General features: G+C 44.8%; 1 protein-coding gene across 2 annotated transcripts in view; it reads left to right on the forward strand.

Annotated features, from left to right (window-relative positions):
• FCF1 (FCF1 rRNA-processing protein) overlaps nucleotides 1-12,484 on the forward strand; it is a 120,116-nt gene that overhangs the window by 21,234 nt on the left and 86,398 nt on the right. For both annotated transcript variants that reach the window (XM_078659895.1, XM_078659896.1), the window contains exons 2-3: nucleotides 8,831-8,898; nucleotides 11,758-11,829. In XM_078659895.1, the coding sequence (XP_078516021.1) occupies nucleotides 8,831-8,898; nucleotides 11,758-11,829 (140 nt within the window). The remainder of the gene's footprint in view (nucleotides 1-8,830; nucleotides 8,899-11,757; nucleotides 11,830-12,484) is intronic.

Raw genomic sequence — 12,484 nt, forward strand, 5'->3', positions numbered from 1 at the left:
AAGTCGAGGACCCCGTATGCCAAGTGGCAGGAGCCCATGTGCTGTGAGGTAGGGTCACCTTGTATGCTAGTGAAGATCGGGAGCATCAAGTACTGCGACCCAATCTGCCATCTCCCGCCGAGAAGTAAGGATGCCATGGGAGCACTATCACATAGGTCCCAAAACAGGAATGTTGCAACCAACCCCTCACCCGGAGAGAAACTGGATACCTACCCCACAGGAAGAGCAACAGAGAGCCTCTGGCCGCTTCAGGAACGCAAGTGAGCGCACTGCACCCACTGAGTGTAGCCGCTTGCAGCCAACTCATGAACTTGGAGTGAGCGCCCACGGACCAGATACTCCGAGGAACTTCAGACGCTTCTCACCTGTGGTGCAGGTAGTGCTGGTTTCAGGCCGTTTGAACCAGAACTTGCCGCTAGTAGTGCTGTGGCACTTGAACTCTCTTGACGTTAAGTTAAAGTCAACGTGGACTCTTGAGACTCTGACTACCAGTGGGGCATACCCTGGATGTTGCCAATAGCGAATGGGGAATAACTGGTAAAGCTATGAGAGAATAGGACAAGGAATCGCTAAAGAAACACTAGAGCCAAGACCCTAGGAGGAATTGTGTGATTCTTTATTACAGTAAAGTACCCCTTTTTGATGTGGTCACCCCCATTTTTTGCTCACTGATACCGATGTTGATTGGCAAGGACTTTAGCATGCCATAAGTCCCTAGTAAATAGTACCCCTTGTACCTAGGACGTGGGTACTAAAGAGGGTCCCAAAGGGCTGCAGCATGCATTGTGCCACCCTATGGGACCCACATACAAATTGCATGCAGACTTCCATTGCAGGATGCGTGAAACAGTGCAAACCATTCTGAAAACATGACATGGCACACTCACTGTGTGCAACGTCCCAATACACTGCATCTACTATATGTAAGTCACCGCTACAGTAGGCCTTGGAGCCCTAAGACAGGGTGCCTTATATTACATGCAAGGGCATATCTGTCGGAGCAGATGTCTCCCTGTAATGCCTAGTTCCATTGCAAGGCACTGCAATTGATCAAGATGCCATCTTAAAGATATGTACGGGTCATTGGTCATTATGAGTTACCGGCTTTACTAAAAATACTGATGTTTGGGATCAACACCGTGTCTTAATAAATCTTTACTGATGCCAGTACCGTATTTATTGTAACGTGCACCCAGAGGGCATCTTAGAGATGCTCCCAAACACTAGAAGACGAATAGTGTGCTGGCAGACTAGATTCTTCAAGCCTGCCACCACAGTCAGGTTTTTGACCCCCTTCAAGGGAGAACCCATGGTATCGGAGGTCGGAAACAATGCCTGCTCTGGCAGAAGGTGTTCACATCTCCTCCAGCTGAATGGCTAGCAGATTAGCATATCAAAGCTAGAGGCTTCAGAGCCTCTACAGCCTTAGAAATGCAGCCCCGCTTCTGCCAGACCTTTGGAACGCCGCACCCTGCCCTGAGGCCCATTTGGCATCAGAGCAGGCGGGAAATTAGATAGAAGGCGTGTCACACTTACAGGCTAGAGACACCCCCAAGGTGGGCCACCTGAAGTAGATAATGTAGAAGGGGGTTCACTGTCTTGGTTTTGGTGAAACTAGAAACTCCAGGTCAGGATCATGCCCACTCCTCACAGGAAGTGGTCATATAGGGGGTTTAGACACCCCAGGTGTAGGTAGACCAATGGTTACTGCCCTACACTCCCCTCAGCACCTTTAAGCACAGTATTAGTATTTAGGGGTCCCCCAAACACCAGGGGGGGGGGGATTCAGATTTGTCTACCTGGGAACAGGAAAAGGACAAAGAAGAGCTGTCACTGTGAGAACTGAGGACCAACACTGAACTTGATACCAACCCCTGCCTGACTTCTGGTACCTCAACAGTTGCACTGATCTGACTCCTCCAAAAGCTGTGCATCCTTCTAAACCCTTGGATTACTGTCCATTGCTTCAACAACCACTTAGCATATGCCTTGGGGTGGAGTAGCCACTCCCCTGCATCTGCTGGCACCAACCTCACTTGTCCGGTATGCTGGGTTGCTGACCATTGGGCCCACCGAGGGGAGCATCGTGACAGGAAGAGGTTTTTGTGGTTCCAAGAGGTCAGCCCCATCTCTCCACCGAGTTTTAAGATGCTAGACCCTCCAGGAGCCAACCTGCACCACTACCCTGTGTACCAGAGCACTTGCATTAACCAAGGCTTGATGAGTATCCATCCCGGACACCACCACCACCGTCAAAGCGACCTGCACGATGAGTGACTTCATGACAGATAAGGCCGACACCGAGGGTGGCCCTGCTGTCTTGTTTCCCTCCCCTCTACGGGTCTAACGAAAACCGTGAGAGCCTCCAACGCAAGTGGCCAGCCGGCCAACCAACTATGCACCTGAGCCCCAGAGCCCAGGTTCACGGTAACAGACTGTGCCCCCTTGCTCCAGAGACCCTTAGGAGCCGAACAAGCCCCTATGGGTTCTGGCGGACTTGTCCCCAAGTACCCCCTTGCAGCCTTTGTTTCTAGGTGCCCATTGACTTTAACAGTGTATCGCTTGAGGCTATCAATTCGTCTAGCAGCTTTGCGCACAGACACACCAGGGTAGGTTAACTAAAACTGCCGTGGTTCTTTGGACCCCTTGGCCCCCTATCACCTTAAGTTCCAAAGGACACCCCCGAACTTAGACTACAAGTATCTCTTTGCAGAATATGTCTTTCCTTCCATAGGATATCATTACCACATTCGAGAGTCATACCTCAAAATCCATTAAAGTATTTTACTGACCTTGGTGTCTAAAAATAGATACCAATCTGTGGTATTTTTTTTAATAAATTGGTCACAGATTTCCTCTACCATTTATCGACTCTGTGTACAACAAATGCTTAACATAAGCCTAAACTGCCCGACCAAACTACCACAAATAGAGCATATGGCATTATTAAAGTAAGCCCTTTAAACCAATAAGGGTTGCCTGGTCTTTTAGCATGGTTTGCCCGTACATTGGTCCACTACATAAAAAGCCAGCTTCCTACATTTGTCATATTTTTCCTTCGTGTGGTTAGCAGCAGGAAATAAAATACTTCTTCTTTTTAGGTCTCAACCCACCAAACAGCATAACTGTCTGGTTTGCTAAAGACATCTGGGGACATTCAGAAAGTTAACTTAAGAATGCATTCCCCCATTGCTTATCATTGGCTTTGTGGGTTGTAACTCACATTTCCTATTTGCTGGCTTTATTTACTTTAGGCTGTCCAGCTCGAGTTAGTCCCTCTCACTGTCCAAACTTTGTTTACTGTATTCTTCCAGGAATTTCTGTAAACAGGACTTTAAACCTCGAGCTTAACATTTCACATTTGTTGTGCATTCAAAGACGGAGGTCAAATTCCATGCAGTGTCTTCCCGGGAACTTGGTGTTAATTGTTCTTTCTCTTACTTCAAAGTGAGAGGATTTATTTACCCTCTTTGTTGCAGGAGGGAAATGGAATTCTGTTGAGGCTGTGACAGATTTGTCAAAAAATGTTTATTTGATTAATCCTGTTGAGTTGCTATTTTGCTTCTTATCTTTGTTTATATTCTCCATTATAGAATTCAGTAACCTTTTAATGATCTTCAGTATTTTACCTAAATTATGTATTTTTACTATATGGCACATTTTATATTGAATGTACTTTAATTTACATGCTTTTTGCTTTCCATATCAAATAATTTTTGACTGAGGCATTGAGAGAGGCTTTATGTGATAATCATTATAGCTAGTGGGGTCTGCAGAAGGCTATACAGATTGTTTTTGTAGCACAAAACACATTTTAAATGTCTGTAAATGAATTGTTAGTAAAAGCAACAGCAGCAGTCCATGAAGACAGCACCTGACCCGTTGTTTCAAATGGTGACATACAGCACCATATACACAGTTGTGTGCACACTCTACAAGCACCCGCTGCCATGGCACATAAACCAAAAATGGTTACAAATTGGAATCAAACTCTAGAGGAGAGAATGTTGCCTAACCGCTAGGGTGGTCTACCATGAAGCTGGGGAACGAGGTTCGAGTCTCTGCAAGGACGCTCCACATTCTGTGATTCTGGGCAGATCGCTTAATCTCCTTGTGCCTAACAAAAATTAATGTGTCCGTCTGTAACGTAACTGGTGCTCATGTAAAGCGCTCTGATACCCTCCAGTCTAGTTCGCACTATATAAAACTCCACGAAAAAGTAAAATAAATAAACACATAGAGATGCACCACCAAAATAACCCAAAAAACATGTGTGATTCTTGTCTTTATTTTTTTATTTCACTTTCTTTTTTGTAAAGTTTAACATGCATGCAGTGAAGACAGCCAACGCGTTTCGTCCATAGGATGGACTTCTTTTGGGTAAATATAAACCCAGAAGGATCTCAGCCTAGACAGGATGTTGCGGTGCGGTTTCAAATTGGACCCCCACAGTGATGTGCATCATCAGTATTATAGACAGTGAATCACAAAACCTAAACACTGTCATCCACAATGTGGGCGATTGTATGCTGCAATAATAAGTACCCAAGTAAAATCTCGCACCAAGGAAATCAGAGGGCCAATAGGCCAGTGAGCCACTCCGATTGGTGCGTTTGTCCCTGCTGTAGGACCGCTGCACTCCAATGCCATGCAAGCGGTTAAAGAAGCAAGAAAATAAAGACCAGAATCATAACTCTGTTTTCTTTGTTATTTTGGTGGTGCATTTCTATGTGTTTAACTGTAAATTAACTGTGTTGACGATCAAATCAATACATTGGGTGATGACATTTCCACACTATCGTTTGTGCACTGTATACTTTTTCAAGTAAAATTGTATGTGAATGCATTTGTAATGGTCATTTCAATTGAAGATGTGGTGTCTGTAATGGCAGTACGCTATCATACCATGCATACTCCACGTTACTCCACTCTTCTCTGCACCACTCTACACTACACCACTCAACTCCACACTGCGTCACTGCACTTTTCTCTGCACCACTCCATTCTGTGTCTTTCTACTCTACACCACTCCACTCTACTCTTTGCCAATGCACTCTACCTAACACTACTCTATTTATCACTGCGCTCTACACCACACCGCGCTACTTAACTCTATGCATCTCTACTCTGCAACACTGCACTCTATGCCACTGCATTCTATGCCAATGCACTCTGCACCACTTTACTCTAAACCAAGGCACTCTATGCCAATCTACTCTGCGCCAAATCACTCCACGCCACTATACTCTACGGCACTCTGATCTACTCTGCGTCACTGTACGCCACACTCTTCTACTTTACGCCCTGCTCTTTATGCCACTCTACTCTGCACCACTGCAGTTTACGCCACTCTACTCTGCACCAATGCAGTCTATGCCACTCTGCGCCACTGCACTCTACGCCACTACTCTATGCTGCTGCACTCTATGCCAATGTACTCCATGCCATTCTACTTGTACACCACTGTACTCTACAACATAGTCTGCAACACTATACACTCTGCCACTCTACTTTATGCCACTCCATGCCACTGAACTCTACGCCACTCCAATCTACTCTGCACCACTGTACTCTACAACACTCTACTCTATACCACTGCACTCTATTCTGAAGCAATCCACTCACTCTGCCCCAATGCACTCTGCGCCACTTTATTCAAATCAGTACGCTCTACACCACTGCACTGTCTCTATACTCGACACCACTGCACTCTGCACCTCTCTACTCCACTGCATTCTCTGCCACTCAACTCTATGCCACTTTACACCACTCTTCTGCACTCTAGGCAACTCTAATCTACTGTGAACCACTGCACTATGACACTGCACTTTATGCTACTTCACTCTACACCACTCTTCTCTGCACCACTCTATGCCAGTGCACTCTACTATGCACCACTGTATTCTTTGCCTCTGCACTCTACATCACTCCACTCTGCAACTCGGCGCCACTACTGTCTACCACTCCACTCTACCCTGCACCACTACACTCTATGCCACTCCACTCTACAACAATCAACTCTGCGCCACTCCACGCGATGCCTCGGTACCACGCCATTCTGCAGCACTGCACTTTACCCTGCACCACTCTACTCTGAAACACTCTATGCCACGCCACTGCACTGCACACTACTTCACACCGCGGTACTCTACCCTGCACCACTCTACTACACCTCACTCTACCCGGGAACACTCTATGCCACTCCACTCAGCCACTCCACACTACTCTACATCACTGCACTCCAGACTACTCTACACCACTGCACTATATGCTACACTACTCTACTCTTAACCATTGCACTCTACGCCTATTGACTCGACTTTACTCGAAACCAATGCACCCTACACCTCTGTACCTATGTCAGCTACTTTGCACCACTGCACTTTACACCACTATACTCTATAACATTCTACTCTGTGCCACTGCATGTGACATCACTCTACACCATTGCACTCTACACCACTCTATTCTACTCTGCACCAATGTACTGTCACTACTCTCTGCAGCACTATTCTGTGCCACTGCAGTCTACGCCACTCTATTCCACCCCTGCGCCAATTCACTCCACTCAATTTTAAACCGCTGCACTATATGCCACTGCACTCTATACCAATGCTCAAGTGCACCTTTTTACTCAAAACCACTGCACTCTATACCAGTCTACTCTACAACACTGCACTTGTACGCCTCTATACTCTACAACACTGCAATCAGTGCCACTCTACGCCATTGCACTCTCACTTCACTCTCCACCACTGCACTCTACTCCACACCACTCTACTCCACACCACTCTACTCTACTGTGTACCACTGCACTCTGACTCTGGCAATCTGCCACTCTACTCTGCACCACTGCACTCTGCCACTCCAACCTACTGTGCGCCACTGCACTCTGCCACTCTAATCTACTGTGCAACACTTCACTCTGCCACTCTAATCTACTATGCAAGACTGCACTCTGCCACTCTAATCTACTGTGCACCATTGAACTCTGTCTCTGGCACCCTACGCCACTCGAGTCTGCCACTCCACAGCACTGCACTCTGCACCATTACTTATACCACTCCACTTTACCCTGCCCCACTCCACACCACTTCACTCTACTCGGAAACAATCTACTCTATGCCACTGCCTTCTACGCAACTAACTCAAAACCTCTTTACTCAAAATCATTGCACCCTACGGACTGCACCTATGCCAACCAATTTGCACCACTGCACTTTATACTACTGTACTCTACAACATTCTACTCAATGTCACTGCACACTGTCAGTCTGCACCACTGCACTCTACTCCACTCTGTTTTACTCTGTACTACTCTCCGTCACTGTGCTCTGCACCGCTCTACTCTGCACCACTCTACGACCCTGCCCTCTGACACTCTACTCTGCATGACTGCACTCTGCCACTGCTCTCTACGCTCCACATGCACAACTCCACTCTATGCCACCTCACTCTTTGTGACTATACTCCACTCTGTACCACTCCACTCTACACCATTGCACTCTCTGCCACTGCAATCTACTCTTCTACTCTTCTCTACGTTATTGTATCTATGCCTATGTACTCTACACCACTTTACTCAAAACCAATGCATTCTATTCCAATCTACTCTGCACCACTGTACTTTATGCCACATTCCAGGCCACTCTTTTACATTATACTTTGACACTCCACAATACTCCATTCTATGGGACTCTACGCCATTAAACTCTGCTCCATTGACACTCAACTCCACTCTATGCCACTGCACTCTGCTCCCCTGTATACTATTCTACAACACTACTCTAAGGAACTCCCTCTATTCCTCTCCATGCCACTTTACTCCACTCTAGTCTATGACCTACTACTCCACTCAATGCCACTCCACTCTGACAATCTACTCTGCTGTACTTCACTCTCCAACACTAGTGCAATCTACGCAACACCCTCTACCCCTCTCCACTCTGCACCACTCCACGACAGTCCCTCCGCTCTACGACACTTCACTCAACTGACACTGTGCTCCACTCTACTCCATTCTACGACACTTTACTCCCTCCAAGACACCCCACAACACTGTATGCTACTCAATGACACTCCTCTTCACTCCTCTCCACTCCACGCCACTCAACTCTGCTGTATGCCACTTCATAACACTACACTCTACTCCACGCCACTCTTCTTTACCCTGTTAACTTTTAGCCATGCTGAACAGCAGCCACTCTGGTGTACAACATTGCTAAAACATATTTAGCTCTTGCATAGGCGAGACCTGTTGACTTTGCCAGTGCTTGTTCACAAAAGTGAGTATTTGGCTGGACAATGATTTATTGCTATTTCTGTGGGCATATTTTGAGTTGTGCGCCTGTGTTCACTATCTTGTTTCCACACCTCCTACCTTTCTCCCCCAGCCCCCACCCCCAAGATAGCCTTGGACCACTGCGACCAGGCAACCCTGAGTGTCGAGTGCAGAAGTGGCATTTGGCCCAATTACTCGGAATCCATAGTAAGTTGGACCCGGGGACATCAGGAGTAAAATATCTCAACCCTCACAGTTGGCCTATGAAAGGGGTTCTGACACAAAGCATTTTAGAGCAGTAGTATTGAAGGTCCTGGTGTACCAGTGCTTACGAAATGTATCTATTTAGGAGAGTACTTAGAAATCATAATTTCCCAAGAGTATCCCTAAGAAAAGGCATGGTTGTTGCTAACTAACCTCACATATGTTGTAGCCCTACATGTATGTCCCTTAAAGTACTGTCATTCAGCACCTCATTGACTAGAACTCAGGCCTCCCATGTGATAGGTGGTGGTGGTTGGAGTTGACGGATGTCTTTTCTTTTCCCAGGGGAAACAGAAGAAGACAAAAAAATATGCAACCATGAAACGCATGATAAGCCTGAAAGACCAGAGAATGTGAGTATTGTAGTATCTACTTATATTCAGTTCATACAAGTGACATTCTCTTCTTATATTCAACCCATGGCTGAGTGCTCCACAGGAAAGTATATAAAATATTAAAGTAATGTTGTATTAACGTAGGTCCTTGCTGCAAATAACTTGGATCACATCATAAAAATAAGCATTGGCATAACCAATAGATCTTGCCTTTGGGACCTTCTAAGTGTTTAGCTAGACCTAGTAATTTTGCCAATTTCTGTAAGCTATGTTGTAGAGTATTGTGGCTGCTGCACAGCATGCTTATAAGTGATAATAAAAATGTATTGTAAGCATTTTAGTTACTTTATATATCACCTAGAAGACGTGTACAACTGAAGACCTTATTAAAAAAATATATCCTAATTAATGTTTTGCATATTTTTTGCCCTTGCATTAGTGGCAACTTTTTTCTGCATATTATAATGCTTTTTTTGTTAGGGGGGGGGACAAATAATAGAAGGATCGGGTTAGTGATCTAGTTATTAAATTATAATGCGAGCAGACAGTAGGGGAGAGTGAATAGATGCCATATTCCAAGGATAGATTGAGGTGGTGGTTAGTAATGCTGTGGTGCTGCTGAGTGATGTTTAGGTGTTGCTAAGTGATGGTGAGGTGGTGTTCAGTGATGCTGAGGTGGTGTTCAGTGATGCTGAGGTGGTGCCGAGTTATGGTATGGTGGGGGTGCTGCACTGATGCTTGGGTGGTGCAGCATAAATACAGTGGCTCTGCACATAAGTGACCATTGCTCTCTGTTGTGAAGCCAATGATTAGATCTACATTTAGTAATAATACTTTTATTACCCACTGACATGCTCTGTGAGAAATTCACACTCTCTGATTGCTGCATAAACAATAAAATTACAGAAAAATCTGGAAAAAGCAAATACATTTAGAGGATGTATAATGTAACTGAATATGTGAGTTGTAAACAAGCATTGCATTACAGCTATGGTTTATATAAAGGGGTTTACCATTACTGTTGAGAAACAAAACTGCATTTTTGTCTGTATATAGGTTTTCACATTGCACTTGAATGCCTTTGATAATGGGTACTACTACTCAGATTTCACTCTCCCACCAAGGGAAGGATGAAAAGTCAAATCTGCCTCGCGAGGATTCAATTTGTCACCTGAGGTGCATTGAATATTTCACATGGTGCTTTCAAGGTTCTGTGACATCCATGCTATCACCTCCGCCTCTGACAACTAGAATAGCTGTAAATCAAATGACTTTATGTTCAAACATAAATACAGCTAATTAACTAATCACTATGCTGGGACAATTTGGCCCTGAAACTGTTCTGAGGCGACTCTGGCCCCTTCCAGCCCCCTTAGTGAATGTAAATGAGCTCTCCTAAATGACTGACCAGCTCATCAGCAGCGGAGTTAATGCTTTGACTTTAAAGGTGTTGCAGATATGCACTTTATTCTGACTCAACACATTTGTCTCTCCTTTGCACAGAAAAGTTTCAGTTCTTAAGAGGAGAAAATGTATAAGTGCCAGTACTTAGTAGACGTGAGTGCCGGCACCGCACTGTTCCCTACTGATAAGGTAAACAAAGATAGAAAAGCCATGTTAAAAATGATCTAAGACGATTTTAAAAGATACTCTATGTCAATATAATTCCTGCCTTTCACAGAACTTTTTAACAAGAAATCACATTCCAACCCTGCCACTTACAATTGATCTTTAAAAGTACTGGCATTAGGAGGGTTGGGCAGGTCACGATGGCAGCAATGAGGAGTTGGACAAATAAAGGTATTTTCTCTGATAATTGGAGGCCCTGTTTCTCCTGTGTCCAGTAGAGGTGGGGGCAGGAGCAGGCACACGCTGCAGCAGGATAGACCAGGCTGAGAGGGAAAGTTAGTTGTTCTCCGTGATGGATGACTTTTCTGCTCTTTGGTCTGGCGTGATGGGGGAGGGCTCCTGTCTACCTGCAGGATTGTTGGTGCATCACTTCTTCTCAATCAATTAAGTCGCAGTTGTGGTAAGAGAAGGAAAATCCTGAGTAAACGGTAGTATATAAAGGGATTTCCCTTCACATCACACAACTGCGCCATTGATTCATTGAGCATGTCACACTGTCCGAGGTGCTTCAATCGCATCTAGGTTACCACATATATAAACCGGCGAGATTAACATCAAAACGCCCCACGGAGTGAGGACAAAGGTGCCTAACCTTTAAATGATCGCTTCCTGCTTAATGTGATGAAATAACTGCTGCTAAAGTAAAAATGTGTTGTAGAATGCAGCATGTAAAAGTGAAAACATTACTGTACATGATTGCTGGGCAGGCGCCTGATCAGATTTACAGGCATGTTAACACTCGAGCAGCTGTGTGTGAGGAGATCCTTCCTACCCCACTGCATAAACAAAAGAAAACCAGAAGAAACAAATAGTACGGCAAGGGGGGGTGAGAGGTACATGTACAAGAGGCGGACGCCATGTGAGGGAACCACGACAAAGGCAGTACAAATACAACCACTGTACCAATGAAGAGCCTGCATTTCAGAATGGCACCCAATATAACAAATGGGAAATGGAGGGTATGCCAGAAACCCACAGAGGAGATACTCCATGTCGAGAGACAGCGCATGTGTGCTGCCTAGGCTCGACCTAATAAAAAAGGCAATAACCATTGTACAGCTCTAGTAACTGATTTGTCATGTATGCTATAAACTAGCAGTTAATATCTGAAATCACAATAATGACCTCCGTATTTTATGGTGTATGGAAGTTTGTACAATGATCAGAAATCTTGCAAGACTTGTGTGGTTGTGGTGAGACATTACTATTATGTAAGAGTATAATAACATGTGGATTTTTCTGTCTTAGCAAAGAAAAGGATCGAGCAAAAACTGTTACAAAAAAGAAGGACGATCCCAGCGCCATCAAAGAAAGAGAGATGTGAGTGTCCCTTAGGAAGTGTACACTCTGAAAATTGTACAAAGTGAAAAAAATCATTCGTTCATTCGCACTGTCTAGTAATAAAATGTGCAAGTTCGGATTTTACATTCCTCTTGACTCATGATCGCTTTGCTGCCCATTAAACACACCTACAACCCTTCTTACTCTGCATATCTTCATACACTGCCACAGACAGGTTCTTCAGTCTTCACTGTTCATATGCTTCCCACATCTCTTTTGCCAAGCACCCATTCCTGATGGTGATGAGCACAGAGCCTTGGAGTTCGTACTATAAATGAAGGTTAATGAGGGATGCCGCTGATGTGAGGTTAATTAGCAATTATAATATCTTTTTTTTTTTTTTTAAACAATTTTTATTAGAAAACTAAACGGCAGCTGCAAAGTCAGTACATAGGCAGTTCAGCTGTACATACATACATTCAGGTACAAGTAAAGTGTGCAGTATCATACTGGAGCATCAACAGAAGCATCAAGCAGTATAGTGGTCAGTATAGAGGGTACACTTATGTCCACAGGTCTGGGAGTCACCACATTCTACACATTTTGTCAGCACGGGGAATCATGTTGTCAGATCCGTGTCCGCCACAGTATTGTATTTCTCTCCCGTCTAAGTTCCACCGTAGGAGAGATACAG

This window comes from Lissotriton helveticus, chromosome 9 (genome assembly GCF_964261635.1).
Source record: "Lissotriton helveticus chromosome 9, aLisHel1.1, whole genome shotgun sequence".
Classification (NCBI taxonomy): domain Eukaryota; kingdom Metazoa; phylum Chordata; class Amphibia; order Caudata; family Salamandridae; genus Lissotriton; species Lissotriton helveticus.